This window comes from Panthera onca, chromosome B3 (genome assembly GCF_046562875.1).
Source record: "Panthera onca isolate mPanOnc1 chromosome B3, mPanOnc1 haplotype 2, whole genome shotgun sequence".
In the NCBI taxonomy this organism is placed as follows: domain Eukaryota; kingdom Metazoa; phylum Chordata; class Mammalia; order Carnivora; family Felidae; genus Panthera; species Panthera onca.
The window spans coordinates 73,166,953-73,191,922 of NC_138344.1; the positions used below are offsets into that span (position 1 = coordinate 73,166,953).

The window sequence follows — 24,970 nt, forward strand, 5'->3', positions numbered from 1 at the left end:
AGCTCCGCCCTTTCCGATTTGCCACTTTGCGCAGGCGTACACGCAGGCCAGGGCGCGAAACAACTAATGCGCAGACGCAGAATACATCCACAGAATGAGCGCTGCGGCCAGAGAAAGCTAATGCGCCTGCGCAATGGATCTGTTCGTGGCCTGGAGACGTGTACTCTTTTTGTCCTACTTCCGCGGTCAGGTTGGTGACGCCCACAGTTGCTCTAGCAACAGGATAGCGTGAGAGGAAGAGGGGGACACGTTTTACAAAGGAAGGCGTAGCTCCCCTAGGATTCGGGCTTTCTTTGGACCACTGGCGTCTTCAAAGATTAACTGGATCGGAAGTGAGGCAATGTCTGGTGCTATCGGGGTTCAGCACCCGAGCCGCCCTAGCTGTTAAGGGCAGATGCCTGTCCCAGATCACTAGGGCAAGTTAAGTTCCCCTTCAGTGAAAAACACCGCTGCTAATCACTGCGCAAGCACCAGTTTACACTTGGTTATGGGCGGAGGGAAGTGTGGGACGGATGGAGGAGGGAGGGAGCTTGACCTCTACCTGGTCCTGAACTGGGACTGAGATCTGGCTCTGGGAGCGCTTACGAATAAGCACAGTAGAACCTAAATTGTAATTCAGCTAACATTTACTGGTCGCCTCCTCGTAGCGTTGTGCTAAATTGTAGGTACCGTTGGGCCAATCAGATATGGTCTCTTTTTTTTTTTTTTTTAAGTTTGTTTTTTGAGGGAGAGAGAGAGAGCGCGCACCAATGAGGGAGGGGCAGAGGTGGTGGGGAGAGGATCCGAAGCAGGATCGGCGCTGACAGCAGCGAACCTGATGTGGGGCTTGAACTCAGGAACCTGGAGATTATGACCTGAACCCAAATCGGATGCATAACCCGCTGACCCACTCAGGGGCCCTTCAGATGCGGTCTTAAAGGGGCCTGTGTTTGGGGCGGGGAGCAAGAGAAAACAGTCGATTAATGTGAAGACAATAAATGATCAAGTTTAGCAACCTTTTACTCCAAGCTAGCATCTTGAATCCTGTGTAATATCCCAGGATATCAGCGTCAAAAGTCCCATAAGAGCATTGCTTGGTTCAAACCCTACCATCACCACCACCACCACCACCACCACCCCCCAACTCATTTTGCAGGGGAAACTGAAGGTTTGTGGTTTTGTATTTAACAAGTGGAATTGCCTATTTTTACTTAGCGTTTTAACTTTTTAAACAAATAAGATCCACTTTAATTTCTGGCTTTTGCTGCACTTTTAATTTCACATTAATCTGACCTTCCAGCTCAAGTTCATCTCATCTTTCAGCTGCAGGTTGTACATAACCAGGTGCTTTTTAAGCTTATTAACAAATTTGAGCTATCCTAGGTACTCAATCAAAATTCCTAAAGCAGCAAGTAAAGACAAGGGTTCTGCATTTTCATTTTTTACTTGTTAAACTGGAAGCTATATCACCATCAACAAATGTGCCATTTAGCAGTGGTGAGGAAAACCTTGGTCAGGTTCTAGAAAGAAAAGAAATAATTCATGTCCTCAGAAAGCTTTATGGGGCACCTGGGTGGCTCAGTCAGTTAAGCGTCAGACTCTTGATTTTGGTCAGATCATGATCTCACAGTCCTGAGATCAACCCCAGGGTCAGGCTCCAAGCATGGAGCCTGCTTGTGATTCTCTCTCTCCTTCTGCCCCTAACCGCTGTGAAAAATAATGAATTAATTAATTAAAGGAAAGAAAGAAAGCTTTACAATATATTTGAAGAGGTATATTCATATTCACACCCACAGAGATTTGCACTGCCGCTATATGAACTTAAGTGCAGTCTAAACTCTCTTATGTTGCTGAGAAGAAAAGGGGAAAAAAAGTGTGAATAACCAGGCTGGTTCCCATTTCAATATAATAAAGCAGGAACCTTCAGTTTCTCTGACAAGTTGAACCTTTCTCCCTGCCTCATCAGCAAGTAGGAGGGTAGCTTTCTCACCAGTATTCAACTTCAGACTTTAAAGGCTAGGCTGATGCCTTTTAATCATTCAGGAGTGAATTTCTCAAGGGGTTTCTGTTCCATCAGCCAGGCTCCTTCCAGCAGTTTCTCCCTTATGCTTTGTCTGCCTTTGATCCATGTCAACTATCATCATTAGCATCTCCACAGGAACTCCCAAAGGGGGAAAGCAGAAGAAATGAAAAATACCAAATTCACTTACCAAGTGCATTCTTTTCTGAGACCTGCAAAGTCAAACACCAATATAATAAACTAAAGCTGTTCTGGACTACTTAAAACATCAAGAAAAGGTCTTGTTCTGTGTTCAGTTTATGATTCTATAATCACGGAAACATTTTTGACTTATCTGCCAATAGGAAATTGCTAATACTAGTATTGATTTCAATCGTTTGTACATTTATTCATTTTTTTAAATGTTCTTTTTGTTTGTTTTAGAGAGAGAGAGCACAGATGAGTGCGGAAGAGGGGCAGAGGGAGAGAAAGAATCATAAGCAGGCTCCATGCTCAGTGCTGAGCCCGACATGGGCCTCAAGCCCAAGAAGACCCTAGGATCATGACCTGACCCAAAATCAAGAGTTGGATGCTTAACCTACTGCACCACCCAGGAGATCTGATTTCAATAGTTAAAATCAAAATGTTAATATATGTAAAAATTCAGGGTCAGAATAATGGATAAGAGTGCAGGCTTCCCAGTCAGCCAGTCCTGTGTTGGAACATTGATTCTGCTGTTTACTAATTGTCTAATTCATGACAAGTTAGTCTGGCAGCTCATTTTCCTTTTCTATGAAATGGAAATAACAATAGCAAGATCATTGGAATGTTATGTTAAAAAGAGAGCCATAGGCCCAAAATGGCACTGCTTAGGCTTAGTCCTCAAACCAGGGCTTAATGCATATTAATGCAATCTAATTGCAGTTTCAACATCTCCCAGAAATGTAGTCTTAACCAGTCGGGAATTTTTCAGTCAGCACCAGTGAGTTTGCCACACAGGCCCTCTCCATCCCTCAAAGGAAGATAAGACCCCTTGCTTTCCCCCACACCATGGAAAAGTGGCCTGAACAATCCTTTCCTTTGGCTAATAACTTTCTTGCCCTGCCCTCTTTCTATAAAAACCCCCCATTTTGTAAAACTCCTCAGCATTCCCCTCTATTTGCTAGATGAAATGCTACCCAATTCATGAATCATTTTAAAAAGCCAATTAAGTCTTCAAAATTTACTTGGTTGACTTGTTTTTTAACAGTTGTGAGGACTAAATGAGATGTTGACACTAAGCACTTAACATAGTATTTGACACTCAGTAAATGTTTGTTCTTAACAACCATTAGTACTGGTGATTAACTATGATTCCTCTAGTTCTCTGAATAATTACAAGTTGGGCAAACCACAGAGCCCCAGTATTTTGGGCACGCAAGAGATGGCACTGAAAGACTACAAATTTATAAATTGAAGCTGAAGTCAGAATAGACCTTAGAGGTTTTATTACAAAAACACTGTTGGAGAGGGAAAAACTCTTTCCTCTAACCATCTTAGTTTTATTGGCCCTGTAAATTAGACTAAAAAAAGACAGATTAACAAGAGAAAACAAACAGAAGTTTATTAACATATGCATCGTATATACACATGGGAGTACCCAGTTACGAGTAACTCAAAGGGGTGGTTAGAACTTGGGCTTATATCACCTTAAAAAACAAAATTCAGCTGAGTACATTTCAAAGATCTTACTGGCTTTATCCAATGATCCATAATCAGGCAATATTCAATCTAACAGAAAGGAGCTCTGAGGAGCTATACAAAATGAAAGACTTTTATAGGCAGAAGGGAGCTGGAACTAGGAAGTTATAATGACAAAAAGCAGATTGGTTATATCAAGGTCACTTTCCTTCAGGGGGTGGCAGGGATCTATCAGGCACATTAACTGATTAAGGCTAATTAGGTAATTCCAGATTGTTACCATTTCTGGGAAAGTCAAAACTAATATTTGATGATGTAGGGCCTAGTATAAGTGACTCCACTTAGAGCCTGTTGCCTTGTTTGTAACAACATCACCTAAACAAAAAAGGAATACACTTTTGGAGAAATGACAAAGAAAAAAGACTGAGTTTCTAGGGCAGCAAATTGTGGGAAGGTAAAAATATATGAGGGAATTAATAAAAAATAAGGGTTAGTTAGGAGAGTTTGTTACATAGATTCCTCTGGTGCCCTCTCTGGGTTGATAAGGATCTAGAATGCTTCTGTTCTTCCTTTGTAAGGGGGGCGGGGGAGGGAGAAGGCACATCTACAAAGTTAAGTCTTACTTTTACACAAATAGGAGGAGGCTGAGAGCTTTTCTTGTATCTGCTTCTTCTCAATTGCCTTTGGCTCAAAATAATCTTTATGGTACAGTGACATATTTTGGGGTGGCATGTTCTGCTATTCAACACTCAACATCATAAAACAATAGGAAAGTGGAGGGGCAAGAGGGTCCCCTTACAGGCAAAGGCCATGACTTTACAGTGTCTCTGTACGGTAAGAAATGACACTCTTTATCAAAATACAAATCTTGCAGAGAAAAGGACTCTTCTAAAGAAAATCTCTGCATGGGAAAGAAGAGTTTTTTCCAATTCTTCTTCCCTGTATATTTTGTCCTTCAGAGCCCTCCTTTTGCTATTCTTAAGTATTGTATATAACAGCTCCACCTTTTAAATTTGCCCCAGTGTGGCTAACACCCCCTTCTTTATATTTTTTAATGTAAGAAATGTGTATTCAGTCTTCACCCCTGTTCCTGGCACAGAGCTTCTAAAACTCTAGTAATTTCCTAAGTGATGATAAGAGCACTAGGAGCATCTTTTGTTATAATATTTGGTTTTGTCCTCAGTTTCTGTAATAGCTCCAGAGCAATAAAGGTGAAAAGAGCATCTTTTGTTACTCATAACAGGCCCCTTTGAACCACACTGGAATCTAAGTTAATGAAATGGCTTTTGGAAAGCCCTCAAGGGTAGGGACCGGTTACCAGGGAAACTAACTCTGTGATTCCAGGGTAGGAACTTTAAGCCCCATCCTAGAGAGGAAAGGGGCTGAAGATGGAGTTCAGTCACCAATGGGCAATAACTTGATCAGTCATGCTTCTGTAATGAAACTTCCATTAAAGTAAAAAGGAAAAATTCACCTAACCAGAGAGGTTTGGCAAATTTATGGGTTGCTGAGCACATCTGGGCACTGGGAGAGTGGTGTAACTGGGGACAACATGAAGGCTGTGTGCCCCTTCCCCCATGCCTTGCCCTATGCATCTCTTCCATATTGCTGTGCCTAAGTTGTATCCTTTTATACTAAATCAGTGTTAAAAAAAAAAAAAATTCAGCTGAGTAAATTTAAAGATCTAATTGACTTTATGCAAGAATTTATGAGTCAGGGAACATCCCATCTAGCAAATAGAAATGAGCTCCAAGGAGTTGTACAAAAATGGAAGGTTTTTGTAGGCAAGAGGAGGGTGGGACAAGGAAGCTAAAAGGATTATTCCAGGCAAGGTTACCTTCCCATAGATTAAGTCCCTGGGGTCTCAGTCAGATTGCCTCACCAGAGCTGACCAGGAAGTTCCAAAGGCAGAAACTGCAGTTAGGTTAGGTATTAAGTCTTGGTGAGGTTTTAGCAAAAGTGACTCCATTTTAGACCTTGTGAGCCATTCTAGCAATACAGTAATACAGTAAACTGTTTTCCTGGGTTCTGTGAGCCATTCTAGCAAATTATTGAACCTCAGGAGGGGGTCATGGGAATCTCCAATTTGTAGCCAGTTGGAAGAAGCACAGGTGATAACCTGGACTTGATATTCTCCTGTTTATTTTATTTGTCATGTCAATTTGATTCTTCAGCTAGAAAGCAGAGGAAATTCTTCCTCATTTTTTGTTGTTGTTGTTGTTTTTTTTAATGTTTACTTATTTTTGAAAGAGAGACAGAGTGCGAGTGGGGGAGAGGCAGAGAGAGGGAGACACAGAATCCGAAGCAGGCTCCAGGCTCTTAGCTGTCAGCACAGTGCCCGACGTGGGGCTCGAACTCACGGACCGTGAGATCATGACCTGAGCTGAAGTCGGATGCTTAACTGACCTTGCCACCCAGGTGCCCTGGAAATTCTTCCTCCTTGACATAATCTTTGGGAGCCCAAATCTTTAAAGAAAACCCCTCATTTTTCCTCTCTAGTGCCCAGGAGTCTACTATATTGTGCTGTGCAAGGGCTGAACACTGTCCACACCATGGGACTGAATTTATCACTGCTTGAGGAACACTGTTCTATAGAATTTTCTGTGATGATGCAGATGTGTCTGTGCTGTCGGGTATGGCAGCCACCAAACACTTGTGGCTACTGAGCACTCAAATGTAGCCAGTTGTAACTAAGAAACTTTTTCATTTTTATTAATTCAAATCTGTTAAAAAGAAAACTACAGGCCTAGGGATGCCTGGCTAGCTCAGTCAGAAGAGCATGTGACTCTTGGTCTTGGGGTCATGAGTTCAAGACCCAGGTCGGGTGCAGAGATTACTTAAAAAAAAATTAAATCTAAAAAAAGAAAAAGAAAACCAAAGCCCCAAAATGGCTTCACTTACACCACATTCCCAAATCCAAGCTTTAGTACCTAATCTAATTGTAGTTTCAACATTCCCCAGAAATGTAGTCTTAACAGGTTAGTCAAGAATTTTTCCATCAGTGCCAATGAGTCTGCCACATGGGCCCTCTCCCTCCCCCAAAGGAAGAGAAGACCCCTTGCTTTCCCCTACTATGGAAAAGTGGCTTGAACAATCCTTTTCTTTTGCTAATAGCTTTCTTGCCCACCCTCTTTTTATAAAAGCCTTCCATTTCATAAAACTCTTCCCCTCTATTTGCTAGAGGAGACACTGCCAGATTTTGAATTGTCTGTTTATTTTTAGGGAGAACACGAGTAGGGGAAAGGGACAGAGGGAGAGAGAAAAAATCCCACACCCCTGGGATCATGGTCTGAGCCCAAATAAAGAGTTGGTTGCTTGGGGTCCCTGGATGGCTCATTCACTTAAGCATCTGACTTCAGTTCAGGTCATGATCTTATGGTTCATGAGTTTGAGCCCCATGTCCTGCTCTGTGCTGACAGCTTAGAGCCTGGAGCCTGCTTCAGATTCTGTGTCTCTCTCTGCTCCTCCCCAACTTGTATTTTGTCTCTCTCTCTCTCTCTCTCTCTCTCTCTCTCTCTGTGTCTCTCAAAAATAAATAAACGTTTAAAAAAATTTTTTTTAAAAAGAGTTGGATGCTCAACAGACTGAGCCACACAGGCACCCCTCATGAATTGTTTAATAAAGGCAATTAGATCTGCAAAATTTACTTGGTTAAATTTTGTTTTCTAACAAACCTAAGTAGCCACATATAATTAATGGCTATCATATTGGACAAAACAACTTTACAACTATTCCACTCAGTTCCTATGTTTAATCTAAGCGTCATACCTTGTTCATAGTTCATTCAAAACACAGTCACACCCATTTGAAACCAAAGAATGTTCTATCCCTGCCAGACCTAATCTATCAGTTATCAGCTCCACCAACTTCTAGAATATTTAATGCGACTTATAGGCATAGGAAAGAGGGTTTGTCAAAATTAGTTTCCATCCATAAAGACCATATTAAAACTTTAATCATACAGGGGCACCTGGGTGGCTCAGTTTGTCAAGCATCCAACTTCGGCTCAGTTCATGATCTCAGGGTCATGAGTTCAAGCCCTGTGTCAGGTTCTGTGCTGACAGCTCAGAGCCTGGAGCCTGCTTCAGATTCTGTGTCTCCCTATCTCTCTGCCCCTCCCCTGCTCATATTCTCTCAAAAATGAATAAAACATTTTTAAAAATGTTTTTAAACTTTAATCATACATAAAATCACACATGATGGCAATAGACGGAAAATAGATTATTTTGTACTTGCACATAGTGTGTCTTGTCTTGAAGGTAAGGAGAAAATTTCTCTCCAGAGGCCTGCCTAGAACAGGCACTTAGCGTCTTCTCCAGTCTGTAATTCTAGCAGATCCAGCCCAATCCTAAATTATCCCAGCTCTGGGGACACCTTAAGGAATCTATTGACTTTGGTTATAAAAGGCATTTTCCATTTACACGTTTCCTACTTCCAAGTAGGAAGTACCTCATAAAGATGGTTTGGTGGGGCACCTGGGTGGTTCAGTGGGTTGTGCATCTGACTCTTGATTTTGGCTCAGGTCGTGATCTCACAGTTCATGAGATGGAGCCCCAAGTCAGGCCCTGTGCTCGGGATTCTCTCTCCGTATTTGCCCCTCTCCCCTGCGTGTGCATATGTGTGCTCTCTAAATAAATAAATAAACAAACAAACAAAAAATGGTTTTGCACACAGAAACAAAATACACTGCCTCCTGAGATGAGGTCTAGAGAGATACAGTATCAGTTCTAGCCAGGTCATCCTTGCCTCAAAAAACTGCTACATCTTAACAGGTTTTCAGAAAAAGGAGAGATTTTGTTGTCCTATCTTGAAATGATGAAGCCCAGAATTTCCTATAAGGTACAATTTAAAATACAGCTCCCAAAGCCTTGACACTTAGCATATTAGTTTATAGGTAATTGTTTACACAGCTGCCTCCTAGCTGGACTTTTTATCCATTTATTCATCCAGTCATTACTGAGTATCTACTCTGAGCCACACCCTGTTGTAGGTGCTGGCAGCAAAGCTGAGAACAAAACAGACAACCCTCCCCCATACCCTCTCCCCAACCTTCATTCAGTTCTAGTGAAGGGAAACTAATAATAAATTAGTAAACATAAAGGCATAATAATTTCAGATGGTGATAAGTGTTATGAAGATAATAAAATACAGTGATGTAAATAAATGTAAATAAAAATAGAGTGATTGGAGGTCTCTCTTAGACCCTGTGGTCAGGAGAGGCCTCAGAAGACAGGAGGTTTGAGCTGAGCTCCGAAAATAAAGCTGCCAGCCCTGCAAACGGACAAACAGCCTGGGGTGGCAGCAGATAGAAAGTCTATGTTTACCACTAGAGCAGGCTGTCTATTTCCTTTTGATAACAGTATTCTTAGTGCCTAACATAAGGTTTGGCTTTGAATAGGTATACAGTAACAATAATAGTAATAAATTTTAGCATAAATGTACTAAATGTTTATTGGAATTATCTTGGTTAATCCTCACAAGACAGTCAGGGGAAGAAAATTAAGAGACACTAAGTAATTTACCCAAATGCATGTAGTGGATATATAGCAAAACCAAGACTACCCTTAACCCAGATTTCTGACCCCAGAAACAATGCTTCTAATTAACCAATGAGTCTCAGTGAACTCCAGCATCTAAAGGACTTCCTAAAAATGCAGTTTTTAGCATCAAGCCAAACCAACTAAATTAGAATCTCAGAGGTTAGGGATTAGAATCCTGAATTTGTAACAAAGCCCTCCAGACGATTTTTATACACACTGAAGTTTAGAACCACTGCGCCCAGTTGAAAGAATGTATGCCACAACTCCACTCTTTATACTGCTTTGCCCCACATCTGGCAAATTCCTAGGTCCCTAAACTCTATACATGCCCATTCTCTTAAACTTTGAGGCCTTATAATGGTCATCAGATCAATTTAACACTGTGTAACAAGAAAGGAGAAATCTCAGTAAGACCTGCAAGAGGGCTAATGAAAAACACATTGACAAACCCCGTCCCTGTCAGCATTCTCCCACTCACCCTCCTCACTCCTTAGTTTGGTTTTAATCTAACCAAGGGGATGACCTGAACCCCGACAACTCCCTCAACATTAGGACTTGTTTACCAGTTCAGGTAAGTTCTGGAGCCAGCCTCAAGATTTGGGTCCTCTGCTGAGCAAGCCTGAAGTAAGCTCCGGACCTAAGAGATAAGCCAGCCACCCCCACCCCCATGCCCCATATGGGATTCCAGCAACCTAGAGCAGACCCAGCCTTATAGGTTAGTACTTCATTTGCCCTTCCTGAGGGTAGGGGAGGCAGGGATTCCCCAAACTGAGGGAGACCTGGCATTGAGCACATCTTTCCTGGGAACTAGGTTGGGAAATCTCCAGAGCACAAGAACTGCATCTTGGCACATGTCGCTAAGGTTTAGGGTTGCCAGATAAAATACAGGATGCCCAGTTATGTCCCAAACATTGCACGGGATGTACTTATTCTAAAAAAGCATTCGTTGTTTATCTGAAGTTCAGCTTTGGGCATCCTGTTTTTTATTTGCAAAACGTGGCAATGTACTTGAGTTACAGGCCCCCAGGCTCTTTGTAGAAACATTTAACCAATAGTAGTGTCTCCACAAGCATCTTAAGCATCACCTTACAAGAAACACCAGGAGGAGGATTTCAGCGGAGAGGGAGCTCTGCCGGGAAGCCCAGAGTTGGTGTGAGCGTGCAGGGGTAGTTTTGTCACTTTTTAACTAGGGCCGAACGAGGGCTGTGAGGGAGCCGGTTGTTTCAGTACTACCCATCTCCCTCACTGTCCCCCAAATGTGTGAGCAGGAATCCCGTCCTTTTCCGTGAGACCCCAGAGGCCCCTGTGCCGGCACGCAGACCCCGGCTCGACCACCAGCCGGGTTCAGGTCCCGCCTGGGCGTTCTGGGGACCTGCGCCTCCGCCCGGCGGCCCTGGCCACGCCCCACTTTGTTATCCGACCCTTTCCTGGGTCAGCTGGTGCTGGCGTCAGGCGGAGGGATGGGCTGGCTCGGCTCGACCCGGCAGGGCTTGTTTACTATGGCTGATGATCTGGAGCAACAGTGAGTTAATCCTGTGTCTTTCTCTTGCTCTCTCTCTCTCTGGGCCATGATCCCGGGACTGTCGGTGACTGAGGAACAGTTGTAGACACCTTCCCGCCTTTCCTTTTCCAGGTCGGCTTCATGGGAGGGCCCGGGGTTGCGTTTGCATGCTCTGCTTCTGCCCAGAAGAGGCAGCAGCAGAGCTCGGGGAGCGATGGTAGATTAGCTTGCCTGAGCCGGGGGACTCTGACTTTCCACGCTTAGTCTTCGCGATCGCTCCTCGCTCCTCTGGTACAGAGAGGTTAGACTTAGTGGTGATGGCCCAGATCCTCCGCGCAGCTCGTGGGATGCGGGCGTGGGGGTAGCAGCCGGGTCTGCTCACTGGGATTTGCCCCCAGGACGGTGGTCGGGGGGTGGCAAGGGCCTTTCTTAGCCCGGCAGGGAAAGGGCTCGCGAAGAAAAGAGAGAGGGCGCCGGCGCTGGGATTGTCTGGAATAATGGGCTCGCAAGTTTCTTTAGTTCTCGCCTACTGAGACACTTAGCCGCTTCCCACTCTAGTTAATAACGTTTTTTAATCATCACGAGATCCTTAATGCTGTGCTTTCAGAATTACCGTTTTTGGGATTTGTTGACACTGTCTCAAGGGCATCAGGTTCGGGATGCCACCTGTAGGTAGTGTGGCTAGCAGTTCGCAGTCTGATAGAAGCAAGGGAAAGTTGCTTCCAGAATGACTCAGCTCCCAGCCAAGCCTTGGTTTCACCAGAACAGGGCCTCTCCTGGATCCTGTGTTCCTGCTTTTCAGAGCTGCAGAACTGGCAGCCTGCAAAACTAATTAACTTTATGACCATAGTATCTTCCTGAGCTTGAAGGAACTGCTCAGGAAGAGTGTTGCTTTCTTTTTTTTATTTTTTTATTTTATTATTTTTTTAAACGTTTATTTATTTTTTGAGACAGAGACAGAGCATGAACAGGGGAGGGGCAGAGAGAGAGGGAGACACAGAATCTGAAACAGGCTCCAGGCTCTGAGCTGTCAGCACAGAGCCCGACGCGGGGCTCGAACTCACGGACCGTGAGATCATGACCTGAGCCGAAGTCGGACGCTTAACCGACCGAGCCACCCAGGCGCCCCGGAAGAGTGTTGCTTTCTGAAGATGACTTTTCCAAAAGGAAATTTACAATGGTTACGATGACTTAGGGAAACACAGATTAGAGCTGGTAGAGATGCAGGTAATTCAGCTCTTTTTTACAGATGAAGAAGCCAGCACCCATGAAAGTTAGAGGACACTTGCCCAAATCACAGAGGTCCAGAGCAGGCTTCTGACCCAACACAGAACTCCTTTTGCTTCACCTCCCAACGGGATAAAAGCCCTTTAGAGGGGAGAGACCACTCTGGCCAGGCCAAGTTCAAGGCTAAGTGACTTCTCTGCCCCTTGCCTCAATTTCCCACTCCAGCCCTCACATCCCCAGTAGTATTTAGCAGATGCAGCGTGCCAGATATCACTTCCAGTGCTTTAGAACATTTCTGGTGAAGAAGAGAGGCAAAGTAAAGCTTCTCCCTGAAGAATATCCTCTGAGCAGCCCATCGTGTTGTTCCATTGGACAGCATTTCTCCTGAGCACTGCTTTGGGCAGATACAAGGCAATGTGGGGTCCACGTGTCATGGTCTGACTTGTCACAGTGTCTGATGTGTAGAGAAAGTCTGTCTCTTAAGACTGGCAAAATTCTGTGGTCTTGGTGCTCATGCTTTAAGCCCACAGTAAGGAATTCCAGTGGAGTATTAAAAGGGTTGAGAGTCTCCATAGAATTGGATTGATTGAGACTGACAATTCTCATCTGGCTTAAGCCATTGATACACCACTCTTGGCTGAACCCTCAGTATTTCTTGCAAGCCTCTGGCAGTCCTTGAAGAGTTGAATGTAGGCAGCTTATGATTTAGCTGGGGGAAAAGAACATTTATTGGAAATTTATTTTATGCTAGGCATTATTCTATGTGCATAAATGCACTTAATCTTTATGAGATCCCTATGAAGTAGATACTATTATTACCTGTCTCTTAAAGATGAGGAAACTGACAGATAAAGGCTACATAATGTGCCCCAAATCACACTGCTGATAAGTGGCAGTGCCAGGATTAGAACTCTGGCTTCTGGTTTTAGATCACACTTCCTTTCAGAAAACGGAGACCGTGTGAAGATGTGGTTATATATTGTGAATTTGAAAAGCTGAGACTGGGGCCTGAATGTCTCAGTCAGAAGAGCATTCAGCTCTTGATCTCGGGGTCATGACTTTGAGCCCCACACTGGAGATTACTGAAAAATAAATAAATAAACAAATTTTAAAACTAATTCTCCTTTAAAAAAGAAAAAAAGAAAAGCTGAGGTACCTGCCCAGAGGAAGGGTACGGAGAACCCTGGATCTGAGATCTGGGTTGTACTTCTGCTTGTTCTCACCAGCAGCATGGCCTCTTTGGGCATCAGTTTCCTCATCTGTAAAATAAAGAGGCTGGACTAGATGATTCCTAAGGAACCATCCTAATCTAAAATTCTGTGCTTCAGATGGTGTATCAGGATGTCCTGTGTGTGTGGCCAAGAGGATAAGTAATGGTTGCCCTCGTTCCCCCACAAAATACCCCTGCCTGAGTATGTCGATATTGAAAGACCCTTCCTGTAGCTGGTGGTATCCACCTTGTAATTCCTTCATTCAGGCACAATTCAAGAGAAATATCATACAATGGAAAAGGAGTAGTAAACTCATTTGTTGAGTGTCCAATTTGTCCCAGGCACGTTATGAGGTCTCTCAACCTATCTAGATGCTCCAACACTGGTTATTTATCAGGCCAAAGCCATTCTGCTTGTAAATGGTGATAGTGTGATGGCAGAACCAGAGGGGGTTGTTGTTTTGTTTTGTTTTGTTTCCCCTCCAAAACTGGTGCTTTCAATCTCTACCCTGCAATGACTTCAATTTCCTTGGGCATAAAGGGGCCGGCAGGATGTAGTCTCTTTATTTTACCACATGCTATTGGAGGTGAGGACATATGTGAGCTTTGTAGACATTTTATAATCTGGAAAAACAAAGCCAGAGGCAACCTGGGAACGCAATCACAGCAGGACTTGAACCCAGGTCTCCTGCCTTCTTCTCCGTTCCTGTCCCATCTCATTGTTCCAGGCTGGACTGATTGATTACGTGAGAGCCCAGCTGGGCACTGACCTTGCTCTGTTCTTCTAGGGGCTTAGAAGAGGGCATGCACAAACCCCAAGGCCCTGCCAGGAGGGCAGATGGCATGGGAATTTGTCCTACCCTAAAGGAACATCTGGTCCTGGGGATGGCAAAAGATAAAGATAACTGAAACATTAGTTAATAGTTGGCATTTTTTCTCTTGTGATCTCCTTGAACATTATGATAACCAGTAACAAAAGTTATAAAGCTCAAATGAGATAATAAATGTGAAAGAGCGTTGCAAACTGTAAAGTGTTATACACACGGCATCCTGAGTATCTGTTGAAACAAAGGGCATGTTGTTACCAGCCCTTTGCTGGAGAAGAGTAACAGTCTATCAGGCAGCAGGGAATTGCTGACCGCCACAGCGGCAGGTCTTCTGAGCCTGGGAAACACCCCGATAACTCTTGTAACTGTCAGCAAGGCTGAGAGTGTCAATGTTGCCAATGATTGTCATCGTGTCTCCTTGTCTCAGGCCTCAAGGCTGGCTGAGTAGCTGGCTGCCTGCTTGGCGCCCCACGTCGATGTCTCACCTGAAGAATGTGGAAGCCAGGATCCTCCAATGTGAGTAGGAGGGATGGTTTATCCCACCTCCATCAAGAGGCCCAAGGAGGATACAGGATCTCCCCAGAGCCTAGTTGACAGAACCCACAGATTCTTGATTAATTAATAGTGCTTGGGGTGGGAGTAAGTGGTGTCAGTGGTTTGAAGGGAGAGATTTGCACTGAGGATACCATATTGTGTGATAGTGATTTTTCGACATCTCCCTTCCTGTCCATCATGCTGGTTCCTGACACATCCCATAACTTCACTTCAAAGCCAGTACCAACTGTCAACACACAACACACACACACACACACACACACACACACACACACACACACTCATCTATATATTCTCTCTTTCCCTCCTTCCTTCTCCCCCCATTCTTCCCTCCTTCCTTCTTCCCCCATTCTTCCCTTCTTCCTTCTCTCCCTCTCTCTTCTTCCAAACACACATGCCCTTCTCAGCTTTACCACCTTCTACCTAAGGACCAGCAGCAATCCTCTGTTCTCTAATATTGCTCTCTTTGTATTCTATCCAGTTAGGCACACCACCTACCTGGTTACTACGGTAGTTTGGGATTCCAACAGATGAACTATCAAGAGCAGCATTATGTTGGAGCAAGGCATCCCATGATTGGCAGCAGCCACAGGCTCAGACAAGACCCTTGGGTCACGTCTGCCTGGTTTCCTTTATGATCTTCCCTGCCCTGCATCCACTGCCCCAGCCACAGATACCTTCTCTTCCCATGGGCCTGAGGAAGTAGGGCTGCAGAGCAGTCACAGCTCTCAAGCCTCCACTCAGGATCCAGGCACCTTCCCCCCCAAGCAGCTCTGTCACAGAGCAAGCACTGCCCTGTGAGAGACTAGATGGTCTACAAATAGTGCTTGGAGTTCATCTCTTAGGGCATATGGGTCAGAAGGTTGTGAAAGGAAGGAGGTGAGGCAGGTCAGGAGGGATTTGGCAGTGGAGAGAGAAAGCCAAGGAATGGTAGTCCAGGCAAAGTGATGGTGCTGTCAGAAAACAGTCTTACTGCTCTGCCCTGGATTCCCGTCTCCCCAGGCCTCCAGAACAAGTTCCTGGCCCGATATGTGTCCCTCCCAAACCAGAACAAGATCTGGACGGTAACCGTGAGTCCCGAGCTGAGGGAACGTACCCCCCTGGTGATGGTGCACGGCTTCGGGGGTGGCGTGGGCCTCTGGATCCTCAACATGGATTCACTGAGTGCCCGCCGTACCCTGCACACCTTTGATCTGCTTGGCTTTGGGCGAAGCTCGAGGCCAACATTCCCGAGGGACCCAGAGGGGGCTGAGGATGAGTTTGTGACATCAATAGAGACGTGGCGGGAGACCATGGGGATCCCCAGTATGATCCTCCTCGGGCACAGTTTGGGAGGATTCCTGGCCACCTCTTACTCTATCAAGTACCCTGAAAGGTAAGGAAGAGCCACCCCTCTTGCTCATGACCTAATTCCCTCTCCCACTGGGAACCTTACAGTATTAGTTTCCAGTGGGTCTCTTCTTCCGGGGCAGTTTAAGGGCTGTGGTACCTCTAAGCACATACAACTTGTTTTTCCCTTTTTCCTCCCATAGAGTTAAACACCTCATCCTGGTAGACCCATGGGGCTTTCCTCTTCGACCGACTGACCCCAGTGAGATCCGTGCACCCCCAACCTGGTTCAAGGCTGTGGCGTCTGTCCTAGGGCGTTCCAATCCACTGGCTGTTCTACGAGTAGCTGGGCCCTGGGGTGAGTAGCCTGCAAAGAAAGAATCTATCTCCTCAACCCAAGGCTGTGCCATTCTAGAAGCCCCATTGCATCCAGCCTCCCACCATCCCCACTTGTCCAGGAGAGGTGGGAATAGACCTGGCATTGTTATTTAAAGCTGTTAATCTGAACTAGATCTCTTTGTCCGCATTTTCAGAAGGTTCTTTTTTTTCCTTCATCTGCATGCAAAAAGCTTTCCTGTGTGGGGCACAGATAGAGCAGAACTATCACTCTGTGCCTTGGCTAGACCCCCAGAGAGAGAGAGAAGGAGGCCATGAAGTGACTCTTCCTCTGCTGAGTTCTTATGCTACATATGTGAGTATGTGGCACATACAATCACATGTTGGTGATTCGGTATGGTAACCACCACTGGATACCATCTCTGCAGCTCACCAGCACCTGTGGGAGGGAGATGTCAGAACCAGAGCCTCCAACATGACCCACAGTGGCAGGCAAGTCCCTCTAGACCATGGCCTACTCCGGTTAGGTATCACATCTTCCCCACTTAGAAGTTGTCAGCAAATTTTTTTTTTCAACGTTTTTTGTTTTTTGTTTTTTTTTTTTATTTATTTTTTTGGGACAGAGAGAGACAGAGCATGAACGGGGGAGGGGCAGAGAGAGAGAGGGAGACACAGAATCGGAAACAGGCTCCAGGCTCCGAGCCATCAGCCCAGAGCCTGACGCGGGGCTCGAACTCACAGACCGCGAGATCGTGACCTGGCTGAAGTCGGACGCTTAACCGACTGCGCCACCCAGGCGCCCCAGCAAATTTTAATGGGTGAGGAGAGGAAAGGAAGTCAGGGAAAACCAGCCATAGTAAGTAAAATTCGTAGGTCTCAGCCTTCTGACCTCATCCTGCCAGCACCCTTCCTTTCTGGGGGGCTTTTTAATCTGATGAAGTAACAAGCAGATTCCCTCGGTAGAAAAGATTGTGGACCCCCTATCTTGCAGTGACGGCTTATGTACACATAGTAATATTTAGTTGCCAATTACTACAAATTGATTGCTAATGACTAAATAAGAGTTGTCTCTCTACGCCCTTCAAGAGAAACAGAATGACTTTGGATAAAAGAGAAAAATGAGCATTTGAGTAGAGGTAGGAGCTTAGGAAGAAAGGAAGGATATCAAGAGACAGGTGCAAAAGAAGAGTAAATGAGCAGAGAGCTGACCCTCTTAGAGTTCCCAGCACTCTGGACTCCAGCAGACCCTCTGGAGCCCTTTTCCAGAGAGAAGTCCTGCTCTAACCACTCTCCCCATTTCTCGACTTGCATCTGGCCAGGTTCACGCATGGGCCTCAGAGCCAGTATGGTTGGGCAGTTGGCTGGCAGCCATGGAGGAGGACCAGGGCCCAGAGGATCCTGGCTGTGCCTCCCATCTCAACACCTTGATCCTCAGATGCAGAGAGAAGACCAGGAGAGAGAGCGAGAGATCAGAAGTTGACCATCAGGCCCAATTTTTAGTCTGTTTTAGGTGCCCTACTGCTTATGTGTGTGCTCTAAAGGAAGGTGAAGGGAACAGATTGCTCTAAAACAGCAGCCCAAGTCTGACATGCCAGAGTTAAGTTTACTTCTCCACTCGTATTCTATTACAGACCTGAACATGAGAGGCCTCTTGGCAGGTGGTTTCATCTGCAACCTTCAGAATATTAAAAGGCCCTAAGGGTCTCAGGGTGCCTGGCTGGCTCAGTCGGTAGAGCATGGGACTCTTGATCTCAGAGTTGTGAGTTTGAGCCCCTTACTGGGTGTAGAGATTACTTTAAAAAAAAAAAAAAAAAAGCCCCAAGAGTCTCAGGGAGAAAGAACTTAGTTCAGACTGTGAGAGAAAAGCATCTCAGCCATGGACTCTTGGGCTTGAGACCCTTAGAGGAAAAGAGCTTGAGACTTCCTTGAACTGAAAATAACCTGCTTCCTTAGTGACATTGGACTGTCTACCTTCTTTGGTAACCAACTGACTCTCAATTTGTAGTCATCTGGAGCTCCCCGACAGCTCACACACTCTGTCTGCCACTATCGAGTTAAATGTAGGAAGTAAACAAACCCCTAGAGAAATAACATTTGGTAAAGTTGTCCAAGCAAACGTAACACAGAAGTCTTCCTGCACACCCCCACCACCGCCCCCCGCCCCCCAAACTGGCCACTCCCATGTTTTTCTCTCCCCTCCAGGGCCTGGCTTGGTACAGCGATTCCGGCCGGACTTCAAGCGCAAGTTTGCAGACTTCTTTGAAGATGATACTATATCTGAGTATATCTACCATTGCAATGCACAGAATCCCAGGTGAGGGCGGCTCCCAGAGCCAGCTCGGAGTGCACGGGTTTGGAGATGAAACTCCAGCTGGTAGAAAAACTCCAGAACTTTGTTGCAATGCATCTTGCACAAAGCTCTCATTCACTTAGGGGAACGCAGGCACTAGCAGGCTCAATTATTTCCAGAGACCTCCCCAGGGATGGGCCCAAAGGGATGGAGAAGATAATAGATTGATGAAACATGCTGCCCATCTCTAGAGGAAGACTCTTATTCTCCCCTGGAGATAGGCAGTTAGCCTGACAGGCAAGAGTCTGGAAAACATTTTAAAAGATTTTTAACTGAAAAAGTGATATGAATATATGGTATTTTTTAAAAGGCAGAGAGAGAAAGAAAAAAAGAAAGAAAGAAAGAAAGAAAGAAAGAAAGGGAAAATCTTCTCCCTCCCAGCCTGTAGTTCTCAAATTTCCTTGCTGTTTCCAGTCTGAGATATTATGTGACATTGCTTCAGAGAACTTCTTTGCACATCTTCTTTTGCACACACATGACTAGATCTGTACATTCCTACAAGTAGAATGGCTGGTGGAAAAGTGTGATTTAAAACCTAAATTCTGTACACCGTGAAATGCTTACTGTTGGGACAGGAACTCCTTCCACGCCTTTTGGACATTTTGGGGTGTCCCCAGAATCTTGAGAGGTTCCTATCTATGACTGCTCACACAGCAGGCCCCACAAACCTGCTGATCTGCATTCTTGGCACCTGAGAGCCAGGGCAGAGTCAGGGAGGTTATCTTCCTCTCAGGCAGTGCCCTGTGAGTGGCTGATACAGGAGGATCTGTGGGTGGCACCGCCTCTGTGGAGGCCTCAGCCAGCTTGCTGTGGGGCATCTGGGGGAAGCCAAGGACACCGGAGCAGCAGCACTGCCCCGCCTCATGCCAGGCCTGTCCAGGTCACCCGTCGTGAGCCCAAAGCTGTGAAGACGGTGGGGGGTTGCATTCCAGCATTACTGTCTGAGCATTAGCCTCACACCCAGCTGGCTTTGGGGCAGCGTGGGAACTGTCTAGCCAGCATTCTGCATGAGCTCAGCTAATTGAAGGGCCCCGCTGAAGCAGCAGTATTGAAACTCAGCTCTGCAGTCAAATCAGGTAGCCCTCTGCTTCCTGCTCTCGACCCCTCTGTCAGCCCCCACTGGACTCAGTGCCAGTCTCCTACCCCAGCTCCCTCCTCACAACTTTCCCCAGTCCCAGACCTAGTTGTGTGCAATGAATGGCCTCCCAATCTAAGCCTCAGAATATATAATCACGCAGCTCCTTTGTGTCCTGGGGAAAGCAGAGATGACATCAGTGATAGCCCTCTCTGCCTAACACCATCACTCAATTAAAAAAAAAAATTTTTTTTTAATGTTTATTTGTTTTTGAGAGAGAGAGAGACGGAGTGCGAGCAGGGGAGGGGCAGAGAGAGGAAGACACAGATTCTGAGGCAGATTCCAGGCTCTGAGCTGTCAGCACAGAGCCCGATGCAGGGCTCGAACTCACAAACAACGAGATCATGACCTGAGCTGAAGTCAGACGCTCAATGCACTGAGATACCCAGGCGCCCCACCATCACTCACTTTTATAACCACCTGAGTGTTTCTGAGTTGTAACCCTGACAGGCCCGTAGTAACTCTTACCAGTCCCTTGGAAAACATGACATTTGGCCAAGAAGAAATATGTGGGGGCTACCTACTCTGCTCCACCAACCTGAGGGGCCCTGTACATGTCATTTTCTTCAATGAAGGAATAAAGAGGATATAAGTCCCCAATTTGTAGATGAAAACATTAAAATGTATTCTGGTTACATGACCTGCTAAGAAAATACAGTCAGAATTTGAACTCGTGTCTCTCTGACTTCAGAGTCCATAGTTTTCCACCATGCTGCTATGTCTGAAGGAAGAACTCTGTTTCTGCTGGCCCATGCAGAACTCAGGCCTGCCTTCATTCTGGGGCTCCAAAGGAGGGGGGACACAATACCTGAACAGGCTGGGCCTGGCGGGCAGCAGTCTCCCGAAGCACCCTGCCTCCTGCCTCCTGCCTCCTGCAAAAGCTGCAGAGCAGCTCAGAATGTCAGCTTCCTCCCCAGCCCTGCAGACCCCTTATGCTCCTCTCGGTCAGCTCTGCCTAAGGAGATGGCCGGGGAGCAAAGTAGATTAGATGAGCCTTGCTTCTCACAAAGTATGGCTCCCCCTGGGTCCTCACAAGACTGGTAACAATCCCATCAGGAAGCCCTTTGCACTGCTATAGTATTTGCTCTTCACTACCCCTCTAACATGAGCCCTTCGCCCCTCTCCTTCACCCCCAGCAAGCTAAGCCCCTAGTCCATTCTCTTCCTGCTCCACCACCCTTTCATGATTCTTGGGAAATCTGATGTTAAATAATCATATGATTAGCTATTTAACGCCTGCCTCCCCAAAATGTGGGATAATCGTGAGCTCCAGCAGGGCCGGCACCACGTGAATCTGACTCCTGTGTCCCTACACTCAGCCCAGGGCATGACATGTCAATATTTGTTGAGTAAATGTTAACCATTGCATCTTTGGACAATTCTCAGTGTCCGGGGTTTTCATATGTGTGTCCCTTCCTAACTGTCTTCTGTGCTGGGAGGCCTCCACAGATTCAGGCCTACCTCCTAATCTTATCAGGATTTAAGGCGCCCAGTGCTGGGGCCTGAGAGGGACACACAGGACAAGGATACTGCCCCAGCGTCTGAAGAGACCAAAACATTGACACTTTATGCTGCAGGGTTTATTCTACTAATTGCCTCACCGTGTTTTGCTCCTTCAGTGGTGAGACGGCATTCAAAGCCATGATGGAGTCCTTCGGCTGGGCGCGGCGCCCCATGTTGGAGCGAATTCACTTGATTCGAAAAGATGTGCCCATCACCATGATCTACGGGGCCAACACCTGGATAGATACCAGCACAGGAAAGAAAGTAAAGATGCAGCGGCCGGATTCCTATGTCCGAGACATGGTATGTTGGCCCACCAAGGCACAGGATTGAGGTGGAAATGTGGTGCGTTGAATCCCTGCACACAGTGATTAGCTCTGGGCATGGATGAGCCTTGGGATGGAGAAGGGTGATCAGAGAGTTGGGGGGAGAAAGGAATGGACAGATGGGGATGGTGTAGTGCGTTTGAAAGGGCTGACTCAGTAATACCGTCATCAGGGGCTTTCATTCTTGCTTAGCACGGTCCAGGGAAATGACCGGTTCTCGTTCAGTAGCTGGACACAGACAGCATGATGCCACTCCAGACCCCCTGTCCCACCCAATACCAGAGCCATGAACAGTAGAGCAAGTAGTAAAGGCTGCCCGGAAGCCTTCCCACCACATTCCTGCCTTCCCTTTTTCTTATCCCTCTCCACCCCCATTTGCTAATGAGTGCTTAATTAGGCTGGGTGCCACGTATGGGCCCTGGTTCATCAGACCTGTGGATGAAATGAGCAGATAGCGGTGGGGCTGGCATTGAAGGAGGTACAGTGAATAACCAGAGGAGAAAATGAATGGGACCTTGGGATTCATGGACCCCTCCCCCTGCATGGGAAAGTGCCCAGATTCTAGGAGAAAGGTGGACCGATGTTTCTGGTAAGTGCTCATAGGTGATGGGCAAGCAGGTATAAGGGAAAAAGAATCGGTGTGAGACACCAGTTTCCGGTGCCCCGAATAAAGGGCCTTTCCACCCCTGGCGGGCTCTTCCTCTCTCCATAGGAGATTGAGGGTGCGTCGCACCACGTCTATGCGGACCAGCCACACATCTTCAATGCTGTGGTAGAAGAGATCTGTGACTCCGTTGACTGAGATGCTGTCCGTAGAGGAAGAGGAGAAAGCCAGAGAGTCGCTCTCGCCTCCCTGTCCGCTTACTCGCCCCTGTGTCCTTTCCTCACCGACTAACACGTGCCAGCCAGGCAGTCTTGGGCTGTCCCCAGCGCAGGACCACAGTGAAAAAGCGCACTCCTGAGCCCACGCTAAGGGTTGGAGGCAGAAGCCATGAGAGGCCTTGAGCTCCCCTCCCCGGGGAAGAACATAAAGGGTTGCATAGTGCCACCCATTCTCTCCATGCCAAGTGTCCCCCAGATGGTGGTTGTGAAGGGATCGCACGAGTCATGCTCCCTCCCTGAGCCAAAGGGAGGGCGGCCTCTTCCCCTGGGTGAAGGAGAGGCTCCCGGCAGCCTTTCCCAGCTCTGGAGTGTTTTGTGGGGGTAGGTTCCAAGCAAAAACATCTTCCTCCATCACCCCCTAGTCTCCATTCCTTGCCTGTTTTGTCCAGATTCTGATTGGGAGCTAACTACCAACTAACTACTAACTTCTCAACTACCAAGAATAGGTCCCAGAGCTCCCTTGACCTGCCGAGTGCCGCCCACCCCCCCCCCACCCCACCCCCCGCCCATGACCTAAGAAGTCCTATTCAAAGCCCTCATGAGTGGATGAGGAGCAGGCCAGGGCAGGACATGGCTGGCCCATGGTGATACAGCTCTGCTCCAGGAGAGCTAAGGCCAGAACCCAGGTCTGCTGACACCCAGGACTCATCGCTGACTCTATTTTGCTAAAGTCTAAGGCAGGCACCATTGCCATGAGTCTGGTCCTTGTCACTGGCCATAGGTGAGCCCATCCCTGTCCCACATTCTAGCCCCATTGTGCAGGGGTGCCACTGTCCTGTCCTGTGTCTCAGCTCCAGATGCCTGAGCTGGGGACACTCCAGGGCTTCCTTCCCTTGCCCCCTCATCCTCCCAACTGGGAGGCCTCTTGGCCTCCCTCTGTGCCTTGGGCCTGAAGCCCCACCTGTAGTATAGAGCAAAGGTGGCCCCTGGTGGAGAGACAGGGAAAGGCCCTTCAACCCCAGGGCTGTGTCTGGATTCCTTACTCCCCCTAGTATCTGTGGGGCTTTTCTACTGTCCCCAGGGCCGAAGCCCACTGTGAGCCCCTGCCCACGGTCCAGTGGAGAGCCTCCAGCCAGCAGTTCCCTGTCCTCGTCAGCCACAGGATGGTTCTCACTGCCTGGCCCTCCATCCCTGCCATCTGTCCACACAGTCACCAGCCCATCCCACCCCCCAACTACCTGTCAACTGTCTCCCAGGGGCTGGTTCCGGGTGCTGCTCTGAGGTTCTGGGCAGCAGGCTGGGCCTGGCCCCGGAACCAGGGCAGCTCCTGTCTGCTCCCGTTTTGTAAAGCCAACCCTTTCACCAGAATAGTATTAACTCCTGGTGCTTTGTACTACTGGTCCGGCTGCCTTGGGCTCCTTTTCTATATTAATAAAGAAATGAGTGAAAACTGGTGGCAGCGATGTTTAATATTGCTCTGATAGGAGTGCTGGGATGGTACTTGAGGTGGAGAAGAAGGCCCAAGAAGTATCTGCTTACATGCCACCTGTCTCCTGTTTAATGTATCATTCACCCAGGTCGGCATGGGCCATGTCAGCCAAGCCCCTCAGAGGATGGATGAGGAGTGTGGACAGGCCAAGCCCCAAGTCACGGGAGGAGAATCGGGAGAACTGGGTGCTTCCCCACTGCCCATCAAAAAGCCCTGTCTTCGGTGTGCCGGGGTAGCTGAGTCAGTTGAGCATCCAACTCTTGATTTCAGCTCAGGTCGTGATCCCAGGGGTCATGGGATCGAACCCTACATCATACTCTGCACTGAGCGTGGATCCAGGAGTCCCTCTCTCCCTCTGCCCTTCCTCTTTCTCTCTCTCTCTCTCTCTTTCTCTCTCTCTCAAATTAAAAACAAAATAGCCCAGGGGCGCCTGGATGGCTCAGTCAGTTAAGCATCCGACTTCAGCTCAGGTCATGACCTCACAGTTTGTGAGTTTGAGCCCCACATAGGGCTCTGTGCTGACAGCTCAGAGCCTGAAGACTGCTTTGGATTCTGTGTCTCCTCCTCTCTCTGCCCCTCCCATGCTGATGCGCTCCCTCTCTCTCTCTCTCTCTCTCTCTCTCTATAATAAATAAACATTAAAAAAAATTTTTTTTTTAACAAAATAGCCCTGTCTTCCAAAGTTCACTCCACATGGGCCTGTACTTGGACTGCTCCTACCTCCTACTCATCCTCCAGGTCTCAGCTCAAATATTCCTTATTCAGGGAAGCTTCCGAGACTGACCCCCTACACTAGACTTAGACTCCTTCTTCTGTGTCTCCATGGTGTACCCAACTGCCTCTTTAAGACTCATGAACTTGTCACTTGTTTACTGTCTGCCTTTTCATCGTAGACGAGAAGCTACTTAAGGAAAAGGAGCACATCTGGCACCTAGTTCATGTTCAGTAAGTGTTAGTTCTGATTGAGCCAAGAGAAACAAGGTATGCCAACTGCTCAAAATCAGGTTCAAATCACTACCAACAGTGCCTGCTGTGGGCTGGCAGGCTCCAGCAAGTCTCCGAATTCCTCACTCCAAACAGCATAGAAGCCCACACTTGTCATGAGGAATAAATGAATGAATAAGTAAGTGAACGGAATTCCTGGGTATAATTACAAAGCTCTG

General features: G+C 46.9%; 1 protein-coding gene across 3 annotated transcripts; it reads left to right on the forward strand.

Moving 5' to 3' along the window:
• Nucleotides 1-66: 66 nt before the first annotated feature.
• On the forward strand, nucleotides 67-23,771 carry ABHD4 (abhydrolase domain containing 4, N-acyl phospholipase B). Of its 3 annotated transcripts, none has more exons than XM_060619178.2 (7): nucleotides 67-190; nucleotides 14,391-14,479; nucleotides 15,521-15,893; nucleotides 16,051-16,205; nucleotides 18,386-18,497; nucleotides 21,287-21,473; nucleotides 22,209-23,771. In XM_060619178.2, exons 2-7 carry the CDS (start codon nucleotides 14,440-14,442, stop codon nucleotides 22,296-22,298), a joined length of 957 nt encoding a protein of 318 aa, XP_060475161.1. In that variant the 5' UTR covers nucleotides 67-190; nucleotides 14,391-14,439; the 3' UTR covers nucleotides 22,299-23,771. The 3 variants fall into 3 exon arrangements, with proteins under 3 accessions (XP_060475161.1, XP_060475159.1, XP_060475160.1); XM_060619176.2 differs by lacking the exon at nucleotides 67-190 and adding an exon at nucleotides 10,610-10,720; XM_060619177.2 differs by lacking the exon at nucleotides 67-190 and adding an exon at nucleotides 10,719-10,831.
• Nucleotides 23,772-24,970: the final 1,199 nt, after the last annotated feature.

Bases quoted from the DNA above. Each gene is read 5' to 3' on its own strand.
- ABHD4 (XM_060619176.2), top strand. From the start codon at position 10,659: ATGGGCTGGCTCGGCTCGACCCGGCAGGGCTTGTTTACTATGGCTGAT. The intron at 14,480-15,520 runs GTGAGTAGGAGG...CCGTCTCCCCAG, and splicing joins GGAAGCCAGGATCCTCCAAT to GCCTCCAGAACAAGTTCCTG. The intron at 15,894-16,050 runs GTAAGGAAGAGC...TTCCTCCCATAG, and splicing joins TCTATCAAGTACCCTGAAAG to AGTTAAACACCTCATCCTGG.